At 40.9% G+C, this 16,026-nt stretch overlaps 1 protein-coding gene and 1 long non-coding RNA gene across 2 annotated transcripts; both read left to right on the top strand.

The window, feature by feature from the left end:
* Positions 1-369: 369 nt before the first annotated feature.
* Positions 370-6,788, top strand: ackr3a (atypical chemokine receptor 3a). Its single transcript, XM_042495195.2, has 2 exons — positions 370-528; positions 3,779-6,788. The coding sequence occupies exon 2, from the start codon at positions 3,841-3,843 to the stop codon at positions 4,975-4,977; it is 1,137 nt and encodes a 378-aa protein (XP_042351129.1). The 5' UTR covers positions 370-528; positions 3,779-3,840; the 3' UTR covers positions 4,978-6,788.
* Positions 6,789-8,662: 1,874 nt separating this feature from the next.
* On the top strand, positions 8,663-15,502 carry LOC121948727 (uncharacterized). Its single transcript, XR_006106179.2, has 3 exons — positions 8,663-8,904; positions 11,542-11,692; positions 15,285-15,502. It is a non-coding gene; the product is annotated as an uncharacterized LOC121948727 (long non-coding RNA).
* The last annotated feature ends 524 nt before the right edge of the window (positions 15,503-16,026 follow it).

The following is a 16,026-nucleotide window of genomic DNA, read 5'->3' as shown; positions in this document are numbered from 1 at the left end:
AGAACAAACAATATGAGCAACATTTTAACAGGTATCATTTAAAAGCTTTGGGGATTTACATAAAATGCACTGTTTCTGAAGTTTGCATATACAATATAAGGCTGTTTCAGTTTGTATGATGCCTAATAACATGATATTGTCCCACTCCTGCAGTGCATGTCATGCTTTAGACATGTGCAGAATATAATAATCAGCTATGTGAATGTTGTATTATGTGTTGTATGTGAAACGTCCTTAGCAAGAAAATCCACTAGTTCTGTTTTGGCCGAAACTCGCTGCCTGCTGTTTATTGAGCGCCTGAGGCGATGCCATGTCAATACGCATAGCTCGGACCAGCCTTGGAGGCGTAGCTCTTGTGAGTATCAGCAAGTGCAGAACAAGGAACAGGCTCAGATTCATTGAAGGAGGCGGAGGAAAGCGCGCACAAGTTTGCGACCGCGGTGGAGTCGAAGTTATCCTTCAGCACCAAAAACTAAGCGAAACCGAGGATAAAGGAGCCTTAAGCGAGGAAGCAGGAATCAGAAACAGGTAACCAGCCTATATAAGCTTATGCGAAGGAAGAAAAATGGGCGTGCGGGTAATTTCCCGGCTTTCTAACACTTTATAAGCCCGAGAGATGCTCCATACCTGCGATATACTACATACATGAAAAGATACTTAATTAGATTTCAGTTAACAACTTCACGAACTCTTGTTTTTATAGATACCAAACCGGGAGAGAATAGTGTACTAAATGTTCTTATTAAGTCGAAACAGAAAATTCCTAGAGGAATATTGCGTCATTTATCGCAAACAAGTGACTTTCTGTAGTTCTCCATCTTCCCAGCGTGCCTCGCTGTTTACTTGCCTCCACGTTCAAACAGGCTACTGTATACCAAAGTGATAAGAGAAGTTTGCTTTCAGCGTGATATAATTCAACAATGACAGCAGTGACATTGTATTGTGTTTGCCGTCAGGAGCAGTCTGGGATCTTTTCGCCGGATTCGGTGTTTTTGCGTAATGACGCACAACACTTTAACTGGTTATCTGCGCGGAAACCTGTTCTCCTGTCCTAAAAAGCAAAGATCTTATCCTCCAAAAGTGAAGACTGTTGAAACAGACTGACAGGAAAAACTTCTGACAAACACACTGCACCTGCACCATTCTTGTTGGCAGCATTAGCACATGAAAATCCCCCCGAATCGCTTTTATTTTGTGTGTATTGAGTAACAAAAGCCCTTTTCAACTGATTTGTAAGAGAGGTGAAAAGAGGAGAAACAGAGAGAGAGAGCGAGAGAGATAGAGAGAGATAGAGATGGACTGCATGTGCCTTCTCTGTTATCTGATGGTGTGGGTGTTAAGAGGTTAATTAGCTTGAAGCCTGTGGGGATACCTGGCACCTCCAGGTAGTTTCCATATAATATAAGGGAATTAGACAGAGACCATTGTGAAGGATTATCTCAGCATAGAAAATCCCCCCATTAGAATGAACAGCACTCTCCAGTGTCTCAGAATAATTGAAAGTAAAATTAAATGTCAGGTTTCTTACATTTCTTGAAACTGTTTGCAGGTAGTGGAGGAAGATCCATTACCAAGTAGTGGTACTTATTTAGGTTAAAAAAAATGTGGCATTATTAGGAACATAATCCATAACAGGAAAGATTCCTGCACTCAAAATGAGCACAGGAGGAGGCTATTTATCAGACCTGTCAATTTAAATAAAATCCTCATTTGCCTGTGTTAGTATAGTGGGTTACAAGTATTGCTATATATTTGATCACAGTGTTTGCAATTTTATATTACAGTTAAACTATTAATAGCAAAAATATCCAATTAGGAATGTCTGTTTTTGGCTAATGTAGTTAATTAAATTTTCTGCAACAATTGCGTTGATGCAAAAATCATTAAAAAAAAAACCCATATATTTCTTTAATGCATGGTAACAGCATTTTGATGTTTGAGCTGGTGGAGCTTATTTTATCTACTTTTCATACTTTTAAGGGTGAAAATAAACAAGTACATTTACAAGTACTTTAGTTGAAGCACAAATTTCTCTTACTTCACTTATGATGTGAATGATATGATGTATTATTATAGATTAAGACATTTAATCTTTAAATTAGTGCTCTACCAGCTTCAACATTAATGTGATGTACACATTAATGCATCAGGGATTTTACTACAATAACATAAAATATATGTTATTCTGAAATGGGCCATTTTGCATAAGGAGTACTTTTCCGTTTGGTAGTCGAAGTACATTTTGATGCAAATACTTTTTGAACTTTCACTCAAGTTACATTTTGGCTGCAGGACTTTTACTTGTAGCAGAGGGGTTCTTCACTGTAGTAATGTGACTTTTACTTAAGTAGAACATCCTAGTTCCTCTCTGCAAACTATTGGCTATGTTTAAACATAACAGTTTATCATATTTTACAAGTTACATGTAGAATTTGAACCCACAAGATTGTGGGTTCAAAGTGTGGTAAATGCAGCCATCAAATAAATGTTGTGGATCAAAAGGTACAATATTTGCCCCTGAAATGTGTATGAAGTAGCATAAAATGGAAATACGAAAGGAAACTCATAACAGATACCAAAGTCAGACATAACACACACTAGACAGCTGCACATCCTAATTTGTTCCAGGTGTCCTTGTATACATTTTCACTTTGCCTTTTTCTTTCATCATCCACAGTGACTTTGTGCCAATTATCCCTTGTACAGCACAAGTCTCCATCTCAGACAGATGTCTGACGCGGTCACATTTCACTGCTTTCCGCCGTGCTGTGTCACCCAGTGGTCGGTGACCCTCGTCTTAACCTCGCCCGGACCATTTTGCAGGCGTCAAGCCTCCCGCTGAACTCTGCACACAACTCACTCTGTGGGCGTGCAAGTCAGTCAGGGGCAACAGCGGGGTTAAGCCACTCGTGTTCTGGTTTTGATCTATTACCTTTCACCTTTGATCTTTCACACTGTGGCGAGCTGCCATTTAGGGGAGCTAAGAAAGACATCACAGCAGAAAAAAAAAGTGGGCAGTGCAGTTCAGCGGCCCTTTAGGCTCAAAGGAACATCAGGTTATTTGCACACCAAGCTGCTCCAGACACCTCTGTGATCATGCATATTGCTTCAGTCACCTTAGTCATATCCTAAATGTTGTCTGAATTTGAAATTGTGTGCATATGTTCCTGCGTTACAAGACTCGTGTTGTAAAATGACGTATTGTAGCAGCCTTTTCTTTGATCATGTGGGTGATGACAGCTCCTCTCTCACCCTCTGCTTCAAGAGCAGAAGGGAAACATGGGATTTTTTTTTCTATAACAAGCATGTTAAAGGAAAACACTCTTTAAAATGGCATCAGGTTTCCCACCCTGACCAACGCTCTATCTTGGAATGCCCAGAACGCTCCGGAAATACACCCTGTTTGGATTTCTTGATCCCACTTCCTTATGTCTAATCTGCACTCTGTGCTAGTGAAGCTAATGTAAACATTTATTGTACTGCCCCCTAACTGCACATCAATCACAGAGAACTCCTACGTTTGTGACACGGCAACAGAGCGCCTCTATTAACTCATGAAAGCAGTGTTTTAACAAGTTAACCGCATTAAGATTCTTTAGGATCTGGTGGCGTACCACGAGTAGCTTTATGTTTTATTAGCTCAGTCCACATGGGTAAAATAAGCCGTGCTTTATGAAAAGAAAAGTGCTTCTTAAACGTGATACCAGAAGGTAGCATTTAGTGGGATTTCTGTCTTGTATGCTGCATGAAATGATGAGCTAATGTCTTGTTTTTACAGGATCTATCCCAGTCAGAGGTGGTGTGTGTTGCCTCCCAGTGGTCCCCTCCCAGCGCCAAAAAATGAGTCTTAGCACCAGCGAGCTGGAGGACCTGTGGGAGTCGTTGGGGTTCCTCAACTTCTCCGAGGCCTTCAGCAACATCTCGAGCGTGGATACAATGGTGTGTGCCACCGCTTTCAATCGCAACGCTCTGCTTTACTCCATGTGTGTCCTCTACACTTTCATCTTCATCGTCGGTCTGGCTGCGAACGCTCTGGTCCTCTGGGTAAACGTCCGCACACAAAGAGACTCCACCCCTCGCCATGAGACACACATGTACATCGCCCACCTGGCAGTCGCAGACCTCTGCGTGTGCGCCACCCTGCCTGTGTGGGTGAGCTCGTTGGCCCAGCACGGCCACTGGCCCTTTGGTGAGGTGGCGTGTAAACTCACACACCTTCTGTTTTCCGTCAACCTCTTCGGCAGCATCTTCTTCTTGGCCTGCATGAGCGTGGACCGCTACCTGAGCGTGACGATGCTCAGAGACAATGATGGAGGTGCGTACAGGAAGCTAGTCCGCCGCGGTGCGTGTGTAGGGGTGTGGCTTCTGGCTCTGGTTGCCTCCCTACCGGACACTTACTTCCTGCGCACTGTGAAGTCAACACATGGGGACGCCATGCTGTGCAGGCCTGTGTATCCGGAGGAAAACCCCAGGGAATGGATGGTTGGTGTGCAGCTGAGCTTCATCCTGCTGGGCTTTGTTCTCCCCTTTCCCGTCATTGCAGTGTTTTACGCACTGCTCGCCAACGCTTTCACTGGCACCTCTCCTTCTGCGTCGTCTTCCACAGTGGATCAGGAGCGTCGCGTGAGCCGCAGGGTGATCCTGGCGTACATTGTGGTGTTTCTTGGCTGCTGGGGGCCCTACCACGCCGTCCTCTTGGTCGATGCCCTGTCTCAGCTGGGCGTGGTGCCTCTGACCTGCGGCCTGGAGAATGTTCTCTACGTGGCCTTACACCTCACCCAGTGCCTGTCCCTGCTCCACTGCTGTTTCAACCCCATCCTCTACAACTTCATCAACAGAAATTACCGCTACGACCTCATGAAGGCCTTCATCTTTAAATACTCCACGAGGACGGGCTTGGCGCGCCTCATCGACGCTTCCAACATGTCTGAGACTGAGTACTCTGCTGTAGCTGTAGACAACCCACCACAGATCTGAAACCAATCAAAAAGCATTTCTTGAACACTGTTTCTCAATCTCAATGACTATAATACAATGTAGACTTACTTTACAGCTGATTTGTCCTTATCAGAATCTGTCCACTATCAGCATCATGTTTGATGACAGCGAAGGGAGGAAAAAGGCCAATTTCTGTGTCCTTTGTACATAAATCTGCTTAAGGGTTATAGGAGCTTGAAGACAGGCCAAGATCAACTTTGATGGACTGATAGAAGCACTTAGAAAGCAGTTTTATCATAACTGAAATTGTATGAATATTGTCAGTCATTTTTAAAGCCAAAAAGTGTCTGTAAATGTGTAAAATCATAGCTTGTACTGTGTACGTAAGATTGAATGTGTGTGTGTTTGTGTGAATCTGACAGGCATCGAACATTGATAGTATCAGCAGAGTATTGTTAATCTTTCTTTTTTTTTTTTTTTTTACCAAATTGTATTTATACTGTGTACTTTTTTGCCTCTTTATCATTGTAAATCAAAGTCTTTACACACTGATGTCCGCTCAGTGCTCCACTCCATAAAATGCTGCTTCATCTTTTTATAGTCGTGCCACTGACGGGCTCAGTGTTTCAGTCCTGCTGTCTCTTCATTAACCATAACCTCATGTCAAGTCAGTTGAATCCTTCAGATAAATAATTTAAATCAAGTTTTTGAGTCTTTCCTACAACTGATTTTTGGAAATGATCTAAAAAGTGTGTGCTCTGTGTTGCAAAGTTAAAGGAATAGTTCAACTTTTTGGGAAATATTGCAAACATTGAGATACCATTCTCATAATAAACTAGCCAGCAGCTGATGAGCTTAGTAAGTATGGAAACAGCTTGCCTGGCTCTGTCCGAAGGTAAACAAAATCCGCTTACTGGCACGTCCAAAGCTCTTATGTAACATTTGACATTTGTTTGCTTAAAATGACAAAAAAAAAACACAACTTTTTAAGGGAAGATTATGTGCTGGATTATTTCTTGGCTGGATGCAGTGACTTTCCGTCGTCTTCTAGTCTTTTCGCCAAGCTAAGCTAAGATAATCACATGCTGACTTTAGCTTCTAATTTAGCTTACAGACATAAAAGAGGGACCTTTTCATCTGACTCTGCAAGAAAACAAATAAGAGTATTTTCCATATGTTGAACTGTTCCTTTAAAGAAGGCTGGGTTGTTGTGCTTAAAAATGTTTATTAATTACCCTCTTAGTTTTCTTTTAAATATTTCCAAAATTGTCTGGAGGCTTCAACTGGGACTACTGAGCTTAAAGAGCAGACAGATATAGCTCCCATGTCTTTTGTATAGTATTATGTCATGCTGTTGCTATATTTTGCATCAGTGGTGATAGCGGAAACGATGCACAAGTCTATGTAGTATTAATTCTGCTGTGTCAGCACACAGGCCACAGACGGCTCAAAATTTTATGACCAAGCAACATAAATGAGTAGCTTCACTACTTTCATTGAAGCAGCAGCTGTGGTGCGTAACAACCATGTGTTTATTAGGGACAGAATAACAAAAAAACATTACATTGTGTGTGTGTATGTGTGTGTAGCTGACGTTTTATATGTCATAAACATTGAGTTACACAGTTTACTCACTGTCTGTTGTAGGAAACAACATAATCTTTTGATACGCTGACACATTGTGCCATGTGATTGGTTACACATGTATGCTTTTACACTGAAAAGATTTCATGTTGCGATCAGAAAAGACTGGAGACACGAACATGTGTCTACAAGAACAGAGACATTCCTTTGGTATTGTAATGTGTAACATGTGTTTTGTTATATATATATTAAATACAGAGAAAATGTTTTGCCTCACTGCTTCAGTTTCTTTGGCTCTTGTCAAAATAATCTCACAACATAATGTCCCCCATGCCTCAACATTCCTCTGATAATATGTTTTAACTGAGGAGCTCTAAAAGAATGTGTTTTGGAAATGCTTTTACTGCTCTACGTGAAGCGTTGACTTCATACATAACAAACAAACTCATCCAGCCGAAACACAACATTGCTTTGTGTGGTTCTTGACAGCAGTCATGTGATTTATTCACTGTACTTTAGGAAAGTTGTGGTGCGGTTATGAAATACGGGCTATGATTTAGTGTGACAGAGACTGTATGTTTTTCTATTACACCAACTTTTTCTCAGACAGATGCTACGCCTGCCAATATAAAGGCACAGTCTGACTTTTTCAACAAATGAGGAGGTTTTAACTGAAGAATAAATTCATTTATTACTGTACATAATTTAGTTATTTAAGTTGTTTTTCTTCTTTTAGTGAGACTACAGTACAGCCCCTTTTCGATTGCAGGAACTTTTTCCAGAAACCATAAACCTTTTGAGGATCCTACTGCATTTCAACCTTAGAGACCAGTGTTAGTTAAGTTCTTTTACCCCCCAAAAGTCCTTTATCAGGGGATTGTACTTCCTGAAAATATGGTAACTTGTGTAGGGGTTTGCAGGGATAAACACCATTGAATGGTATTACACACGCAGTGCTGGTACTTCAATTCGTGTTCCCCTTCATTCATAAAACAAGGAAATACTCTAGTATTGATCTAGGACCATATCTCTTTGTTTGATAAAATCGCAAGGAAGTTAAGTTTTGCCCTTGGCTTCCTGACTAATTTTTAAAAAGAGAAGAAAAAACAGTGCCAGACGGTGCCAGTTAGCTCGAGCATGGACCAGTCGAGGGAGCAGGGAGAGAGAGAGACTGTGAAAGCCATCGAAGGGAAATATAAAGGTGTTGTCTGCTTGTTTCATTGTGATTACGTTCATGATAAAAGAACCAAATACTCTTGGTTTACCTTTCCTCCTCTGAATTTCATGCATTGCATCGAGGCTTGCATAGGACACTGGGCAATTCAGGCCAATACCTGATGGGCTGGCCCACCTTAAGAGGCGCAAAACAATACTTTAATTAAAAATGTATGTATTCTGAGAACAGTAGCATCTGCTAAATATAAATGGACAGACCAAACTCTTGACTGTGAGACATAGAATACTGCATATACGCTTCCTTACATATATATGCTTACTAAGAAAAACTAATGATTTCTTTTTAAAATTTTACACAGATACTAATCTGTAAATTCTGTTATTCATAGATTAATGCACCTACTGTAAGAATATGGTAGAAACATTAGAACCCTAATTTTTTCAATGTGTATGTGTGATGTGATTTTCAGTTGGATGTCCACATTTTGGCCAGAGCATTTCAGTTATAACCTGATTTAATAAAAATAATATTAAATAATCCAAATTTCTCCAAGAACAGTCGGACAGTACATAATTAATTTGCTCATTATTTTAGCTAAATTTTCCATATGTAAAATCAAATCTTTGAAGACATTGCCCTCATATACTTCTTCCAAAAAGTCAGATATAGATCTTAAAACAGTATCCAACTTGAAAATGTAATAAAAAACACACCAAAACTATTAATTTATGCATTTCTTACAACTTTATTATGTAACCTATTAAATCCCTGTGTGTGTTCAAAACGTGTCTATTTTATTTCATTTTTGTCTTTCTTAAAAACAAACAAACAAACAATCAATCAATCAATCAAACAAACAAACAAACAAAAAATCTATGTGGGTCGCATGGGCGAAAAAAAAAGGTCCCAAAACTGTCAATGGCCTATCAATCGCTAGCAATAAGGCTGGTGCAGTGGTACCGGCCACCTCCACCCACCCCTTCAAATGGATCGGTCCATCAGGTGATGTCAGAGGTCAACCAGGAAGTGAAAGAAAACGAGACAGAAAAACACAAATCAGATGGATATAGGAACCAAAAATGAAGAGTTTGGGCAGAAAAGGCCAGAGACAAAAAGAAAAAAGCACTGCAGGCTCGTGCTCCAACGACAGTATCAGTCCGCAGCGCGTGAAGAGGAGGAGAGAGTAACGTGGACAGATGATGCAGGTAAATATACTCTGTCATAAGTTTGTTTTCTGTGTTGGTGTTAGTTGAGTGTGCGAGCGTCATGCTGACAAACCTGTGGTGAAAAGATACATGCAAATTTCTTTTAATTGTACGTTTTGAGTAAATCATTTGGAGACGCAGGTGAACGTGTATTGACTCTTACATTTCCCATTACAGTACTTAAGTTAAATACGTTTGCTGTTACATGACACAAACGTCACTTTTTGTTAGTTTTTACATGTGTTTGTCCTGTACTGTTTATGCTGGTCATTGTCATTTTTATGTTAGTTTATATGTTTCACTATCAGTGAATTGGCCTTCACACCTGTTAACTATTGACTATCCAATGAGAGATTGCTGTTTATGGTCTGGGTGAAATATAACAGTAACTTACCCTATGTCAATATGTGTTATTTGCACTATTATTGTTCCTGTAGTGCACATTTTATTAACACTATTTACATACAGGTGAACACATGGTGGAATATAATCAAGCGAGCAAAAGCTTGTTTTGAGAAAAATACTAGGGCTGATTTTTTTTCCCGGTCTGACCCTGATTACATCTGTAGACCTACATCTACCTATATAGATATTGGACTCGGCTATCATGATGTTTCGCATTTGTATGTGAATTGCTGTTTTGAAGCCTATAGTCAAACATTTCAGCCGTCGCCATCTTGGATTTTCGGAGCCAGAAGTGACCATATTTGGAGCTAGAGGTGGATCTGACTCACACATGGAAGCAAGGCCCTGCAGACAGCCTGTAGCTTAAGTGGCTCGTCCTTAAATATGCGTAACTTTGGGCCTTCATAACATTTAAATTGGTGAGATATAGAAAAATCACCCCTGCACAGCTGTCATAAATGTTAAATTAGCTGTAGAAACCAAAAACCTTTTTTTGTGCCAGGCTTTGCACATGTTTATTTCTGCTGTAATGTTTCGGCATTTTAACACAGGGGTCTATGGGGATTTACTCTGTTTCAGAGCCAGACTCGAGTGGCCAGTCCATGAACTGCAGTTTTTGGCACACCTGCATTAGCTTCATTTTTCAGCCTTGGAGGCTGCTGCTTGTTTTGGTTTTTTTTTATATGAAATGAGCAGGCACGCTGAACTGTAGGCTGCAGAGTGTGTTCAACTCTGCACTTACCAGCAGCCCTCATCCTGTCATGTTGCTTTTTCATCCCTCAGCAGACTAATTTGTCTAATCTTCACGGGTCTTTATTCCACAATGGAGACACAGATAACAGTGGGCTGAAAGAACTTCTTTAAAAAGCTTCTCTGGGATTTAAATCTGGGGAACTTCAGGTTGAAACAAGGCTTGAGGCCTCTGCACACTGAGTCTGTTCTTTTCATCTGAAACTGTTACACCTCTTAGAAATAAATACAACCTCACGTTGTTTCAAACATGCTGACACACTGACTCCTAAACTTTCGTCCTTCAAAAGTTTACGAGACAGGTTACATTTTGTGTCTTTTTTAGCATCAAAAGGAAGAATTTTTTGACCAAGAAAACAGTGTTAAAAATGTGGCAGCAGGACAAAGCAGTGATAAGAGAGCAGAACGGCACGCTCAGTATCACTTTAAACAGTTCAGATAATAACATTAAGGTGGATGATTATGAGGACGAGGAGGAGGAGGAGGACTGCATACAGACTTTAAAAAATGGATGGCAGACTTAAAAAACGGATACGAAAAAAAAAACAAACGCAGTGTGGAAAGGCCTTTAGAGTACCAAGTACAAATATACCCCCAACAACTCAGATAAATAGGTCTTGTGTGGCTTTGCTGTCTGTTGCACCTCCAACTGTGCTCTTGCAGAATTGTCTCATTGGGACGGTAACTCACCAGTGTGGCTCCTTTAACCCCAGCTCTTAACCTACTCTCCTGTGGGTGGGACAACACCCTGCCACTGTTATTCACAGGGTACATGACAACCTTGAGCCTGCCTCCTTGCAATCAGCTGCCATTTGTGAGCCTCTTCAAGTAGCCTTTTTCCCTCCTCATATGGAGGATGAGCTCAATGGGGGGAGACCGTCTTGGTTGCCAAAGACCACGCCTCTATGAGGGATGTGGTGATCTCCGTGGGAGATCTGTCTGCCAAAGGTCGATTGTCATTTTTGCATGAGGAGATGAATGTAGCTCCTTCCAGTGTTCCCTCCTATCCTGAGGAAATAGATATGTTTTTTTGTCCTGAAGAGTTATTGTGGTTTGTATCCTCACAATGTGAAGTAGAAACGGTCAACAGTTATAGTCCCTCAGTGACGCTTTTTCTTGTTTGCATGCCTCTTCTTTATAACATCTGAAAACAATTTTGGACGTGCACATCCTTCCTCTTGTTCACCTCTTGCCTACATATTTCTAGAGTCTTGGCCTCCTTTTTCAGTATTTGGACATGTCACCAGCTGTTGTGCCCTTGAGACAGTGAGTCTGTTTTGCTGATAGGATGTGTTGAAGGTCTGCATTGTCGAGAGGGGCAGCTCAGCACTCCTCTCTGCTGATCCATTGGTGCATGCAGGCCAGGGGGTCGTAGGTTACTCTGATGAGGAAGCTGTGCAGGGGTTTCCAAAGGTCAAACCAAGTGATTGATGTGCTGATGATTCTTTCCTTCTTCTTTGTGACAATACCTTGATCTTGCAGCACTCCTGGTGTGTGGTGGTCACCTCCGCAGGAACCATGGCCTTTCTCTCCTTTCTTGTGTGAATGATTTTCCCCACACAAGATCTACTCATCTGACCTGATCCCCGTCAATCTCTTCCTGATGTTGCAGCCTGCTGATGGCTTTCTCCAGGTCAGTGAACTTCAAACTAACTCAATAAACAAGGTGACGTGTACGTTAAACAGCTTTGTAGTCACAGGAACATTGATTGTTTTGTTTTTGGCAAAGTTAGGGCAGGATTAACTCACAAGCAGGCACCAGGGAAAATCTAAGCCATAAGCCCCCGTTAAGCTGTTTTCCAACTCAGAATAGTTATAAATTGATTAAATGAATGTATAATAATGTTTAGAGAAAATACTTTGTAAGTAAGATATATTACTATCAAATGCTTGAGACAGAGCCCCTTTATTTATAATACAAAAGCAACTGAAGAAGAAACAAAGCTATCAACTTTTTTATTCCACAAATTCTTCTTCCTTGTCAAAATCTGGTGCCTACATTATGGACAGTACAACTCTGACAACTGCTGATAATTCAGTCAGAGATTTGGGTGTGTTATGCTTGTAGCGGCTGATGTTGCCTCGAGCAGCTATCCTAATGCCGAATTCAAGCAACACAGCTTAAGTCCTGATTTTCCGCTTGCTGACAATTTTTGGAGCTCCCCAAAAAAAGCCTCGGATCAGGGGCAAATCAGCATTGGCTCAACGCTTGCAAATTGGCGCTTGAGCCCTAAATGTGAACGGTTCACAGATGTGTGCTATGAGACTCACTGATGCATTGCAAACACTCCCCAGCATGTAGACCTGTCAGAGACTTTGTCAGTGAGCTACAGCCAATAAGAGCACAAGACACAGGTTGAGGACAGAGACAAGCTGCAATTCAGTGCTCTCCAAGGAAGATAAGGTGGGGGGTGGACTATTGCATCCAGTGGCTCTGTATGTCATTAGCTTATTAACTTTATAGGAACAATGATGTTGTATGCACAGGCATCAGAGGAGCATGCAGAGGTCAAAAGTGTCAGAGGGCCCTGGGCCTTCAATTGCAAAATGCCAAATTAAAAATTAACATGAAACTACTAGGAGGAGAACATGAAATACTGATCACCCCAGGTGAAAGATCTTGTAGTATGTGACCGCATCAGCTTTAAGACTCCTCAGTACAACATAGCAAGTTGTGTGGTGTGAACAGCACACATGTGATGACTTTGAAAGACGTGTGGTGTGAACTTAGCTTTAAGCAGAAAAGAGGTATGGGCTACAAAAGTCTGGTAAACTCACTTCTTTTAAAATCCATGCCCTCAGATTTTTTTTCATTTTCAACGATACAGTGCTGCCTAAGACCAGACTTTAATGTGTGAAATCAATGGAGTCCATCTCTAAAATCCACCCCATAATCAATACATCAGAGTACCAAAAAATAATTGCCAACCTCAGGGCTTTGGGCCCTTGAGAGTCTGGGGCCCTGGGGCAGTTGCCTACCTTTCCCAGTTGGTAATCCAGCCTCAGACAGAGCTTGTTTGATTTTTTTTTCTTGATGCTAGAGGCTAAAAACACCCTAAAGGGGCATTAATATGCATACAGTAGCTGATTCTGAGTGCACCTGCAAGCAAACGTGTTCACCAAATGTCAGACACATATGCATACATACACACTGAAGATATACATTTACATAGAAGTCAATAGCAGACCAAATCATTATTCCAAACTATTCCATCCATATAGATGTTCAGGTGCTCATATCTGAACACACTCAGGGTGCACAGAGTGTAACACACACTCCTGCTGCTCCACGACTGAACGGCCTGTGTTTTACTTGGCACGCACACATGCTGTGAAGTGCTATGCTTCCTTTTACAGTTTGCCAGTTATGATTCTCCTCTGCTCCCATTATGAGGTGTTTATACAGGACGTGTCAAACACGCTACTGAGACAGTCATATACTCAAACCCAAACACCATACTGTGTGTGAAATGTAAAATGTTCCCCACACAACACTTTCCTCCTAAGACACAGTCTCACTTTTTGCAGTTTTTTGTTGCCACTATCTCGAATTTATGTAAAATAAATCTGTCGTCTCTTAACCAAAGAGACAATTTACAGCGAAATATGTAAGATTTGAAAAAACTCAGTGGTCCAAAACTGGATACTGAAGCCGTCTAATGTCCAGCTCAGCCCTGGCTTTTCTTTTGGCTGCTTCCTGTATGAGTTACAATACATACTTAATGGGGCTATCTGTTGTAGTTTGATTTAAAAAGCGTAGGAAATGAGCCAGAGATGATGTCAATTAAGGGAGTGTTGCTTTACAGTACGATGATAATCTATACCTTATGCCGAGGAGAGATAACATTAATGAATGATGAAACATGGAGGAGGCACTGAAGTGGAGAGTAATTTGAAACAACTGGATTTTTTCATATATTCTCTGTTGCAGGAGCACACTTTAAAAATTTACTAAGACTATATTTACACATACTCTGCATGCATGTGTCATTTTAAATGTGACTTGCATTATTTCTGGCTCATTTCCAAGCATTTAGAGTAACTCCCAATCAAGCCTGAGCTTGCCTCCCTCTGGCTGGAATTCCACATGAGGACTTGTTGCGAATAAAGGGTCTTAAATTGTTAATGCAGTAGAAAGCAAAAGCAGCAGCTGCCTGTGCTCACAGGGAGTTTTTGGTGTGAATATAAAGAAAGTCAGAGGATAGGGTTAGTTTAGCACTCCATGACTCTACTCCTGTCAGGAGAGGAGGACGAGTGCTACGGCCAGATGTCGGACAGATGTTCATTCAGAGGGGGTAGGAAAAATAAAGAGTTAAAAGACCATCCTGAATTTGAATCAAACAACACCAAGGGCACACATCAATTTACGAAGTCACGGCTTATTTAACCTTCCAAGCTCAGGCCTGATAACATTAAGTTGAGGGCAGATTCCTTACGTGTGCTGGAATACATCAAGAGTCTGACCAAAGGTTTATGTTGCTGAGTTCAGGACTAATAATGATACTGTAAGGGTCTTTGAGAGCAAATGGACCATATGCATAATATATTTCTGTTTCAGACAAGGGGAAGCAGAGCGACAAGTCCTGCAGCTAAAAGACCCAAAGGGGGTTTTTAAAGGTTTTTTTTAAGGAATTGTATCAACCAAAATATAATAAAACATATTTCTTTATTGGTATCCCGCCATGCAGAGTTTTGGCTTCATGTCTCCATATTTTGAGATCTCCACCTCAACACATTGGAAGTGAATCAAATTTTAGTGTGGGTTCTGTGGATAATCCTGAGTAAATGGGGACACTGTTTCTGGATAGAGATGTTGCTGTTGTTTGATGTTAATGTTGAATTTTTTATACGTAATTTTCATTGCTGTCAGAACCACAAGCAAAATTCCTCTGGCATCATTTGTATTTGGTGCAGAGGCAAAAACCTCAGTTATCTCGAAACCAGGGCACATAAAATCAAAACTCTTTTCATGGCTAAAAACCTCTAGAGGGAAAGGACATCCAAAGGGTAACATTAGGAGAGTTATTTTGAAGAGAGCTTCAGCAGCACAAATAATCACAATAAATGATATCTTTTAAACTGCAGTAATTGTTATTTTTTTTAAGGTGTAAACACTGTTTTTAGCTCTGTTTTGGTCTCCACCAACTTGTAGAGGAAATATTTAGCATCTTAAAGCTTCATTAAAGCTAGTCTGTTAACTTTTTTTTTCTGCTATTTGTTACTAGGTGGGAAGGTTTCGAGCATTTTTGCTTGAACCAGCTGCTTGCTGCTGGAAACAGGATGATAAAAGCATTGAGACGAAACCAAAACAGTGAGGTCGTGGACTGTAAAATCAAAACAATGAGCTGAAAGACACCAAAAAGGAACTGTTTTGCTTGGTGATAATACTCTGTAGGTTGTCACTAAGTGCTAACAAAGACTGTATAAAAAATAATGGCTGCAATCAATGTGGTGTGGTTTGTGGACTCTCTGTTTGAAGCATGGATGTATTAATAGAACTGGATACAGCATTGAAGGCAGGGCCCCAATCATTTCTATGAGTGTTGCTCAGTGGCACATTAAGCCAAAATGGTTTAACTGCTGCATGTAAAATTACTTAGACGATCTGGGAATGATCGGCATTACTTGTGCACAATGCAGCCCACAGGAGCTAGAAGAGGTCAAGATCAATGTCAAGGTCAAGGTTATCTTTATTATCCCGAAGGAGAAATTTGTTGTACAGCCAGCAGCAAGCACAACCATCAAGGGGGGGTTGCTGTGGAGGAGCGAGGGGGGATCTGACTCAAAGACTGTGGAGACGCCTCGCAGACAGCCTGTCACTCAAAGAAGCCTGTCCTTAATCATGTATAACTTTAAGCCCTAGTAAATTTAAATGGGGTGAATTATATAAAAAATTGCCCCCTGTACAGTTGTCATGAATGGAGAAATTAGCAACAGAGACCAAAACAGTTTTTGTACCATGCTGTT

Source organism: Plectropomus leopardus, chromosome 10 (assembly GCF_026936395.1).
Source record: "Plectropomus leopardus strain MGB_pleo_1.0 chromosome 10, ASM2693639v1, whole genome shotgun sequence".
Classification (NCBI taxonomy): Eukaryota; Metazoa; Chordata; class Actinopteri; order Perciformes; family Serranidae; genus Plectropomus; species Plectropomus leopardus.
The sequence above is the reverse complement of the archived record's forward strand: the minus strand, read 5'-3'. Positions and strand labels throughout refer to the sequence as shown.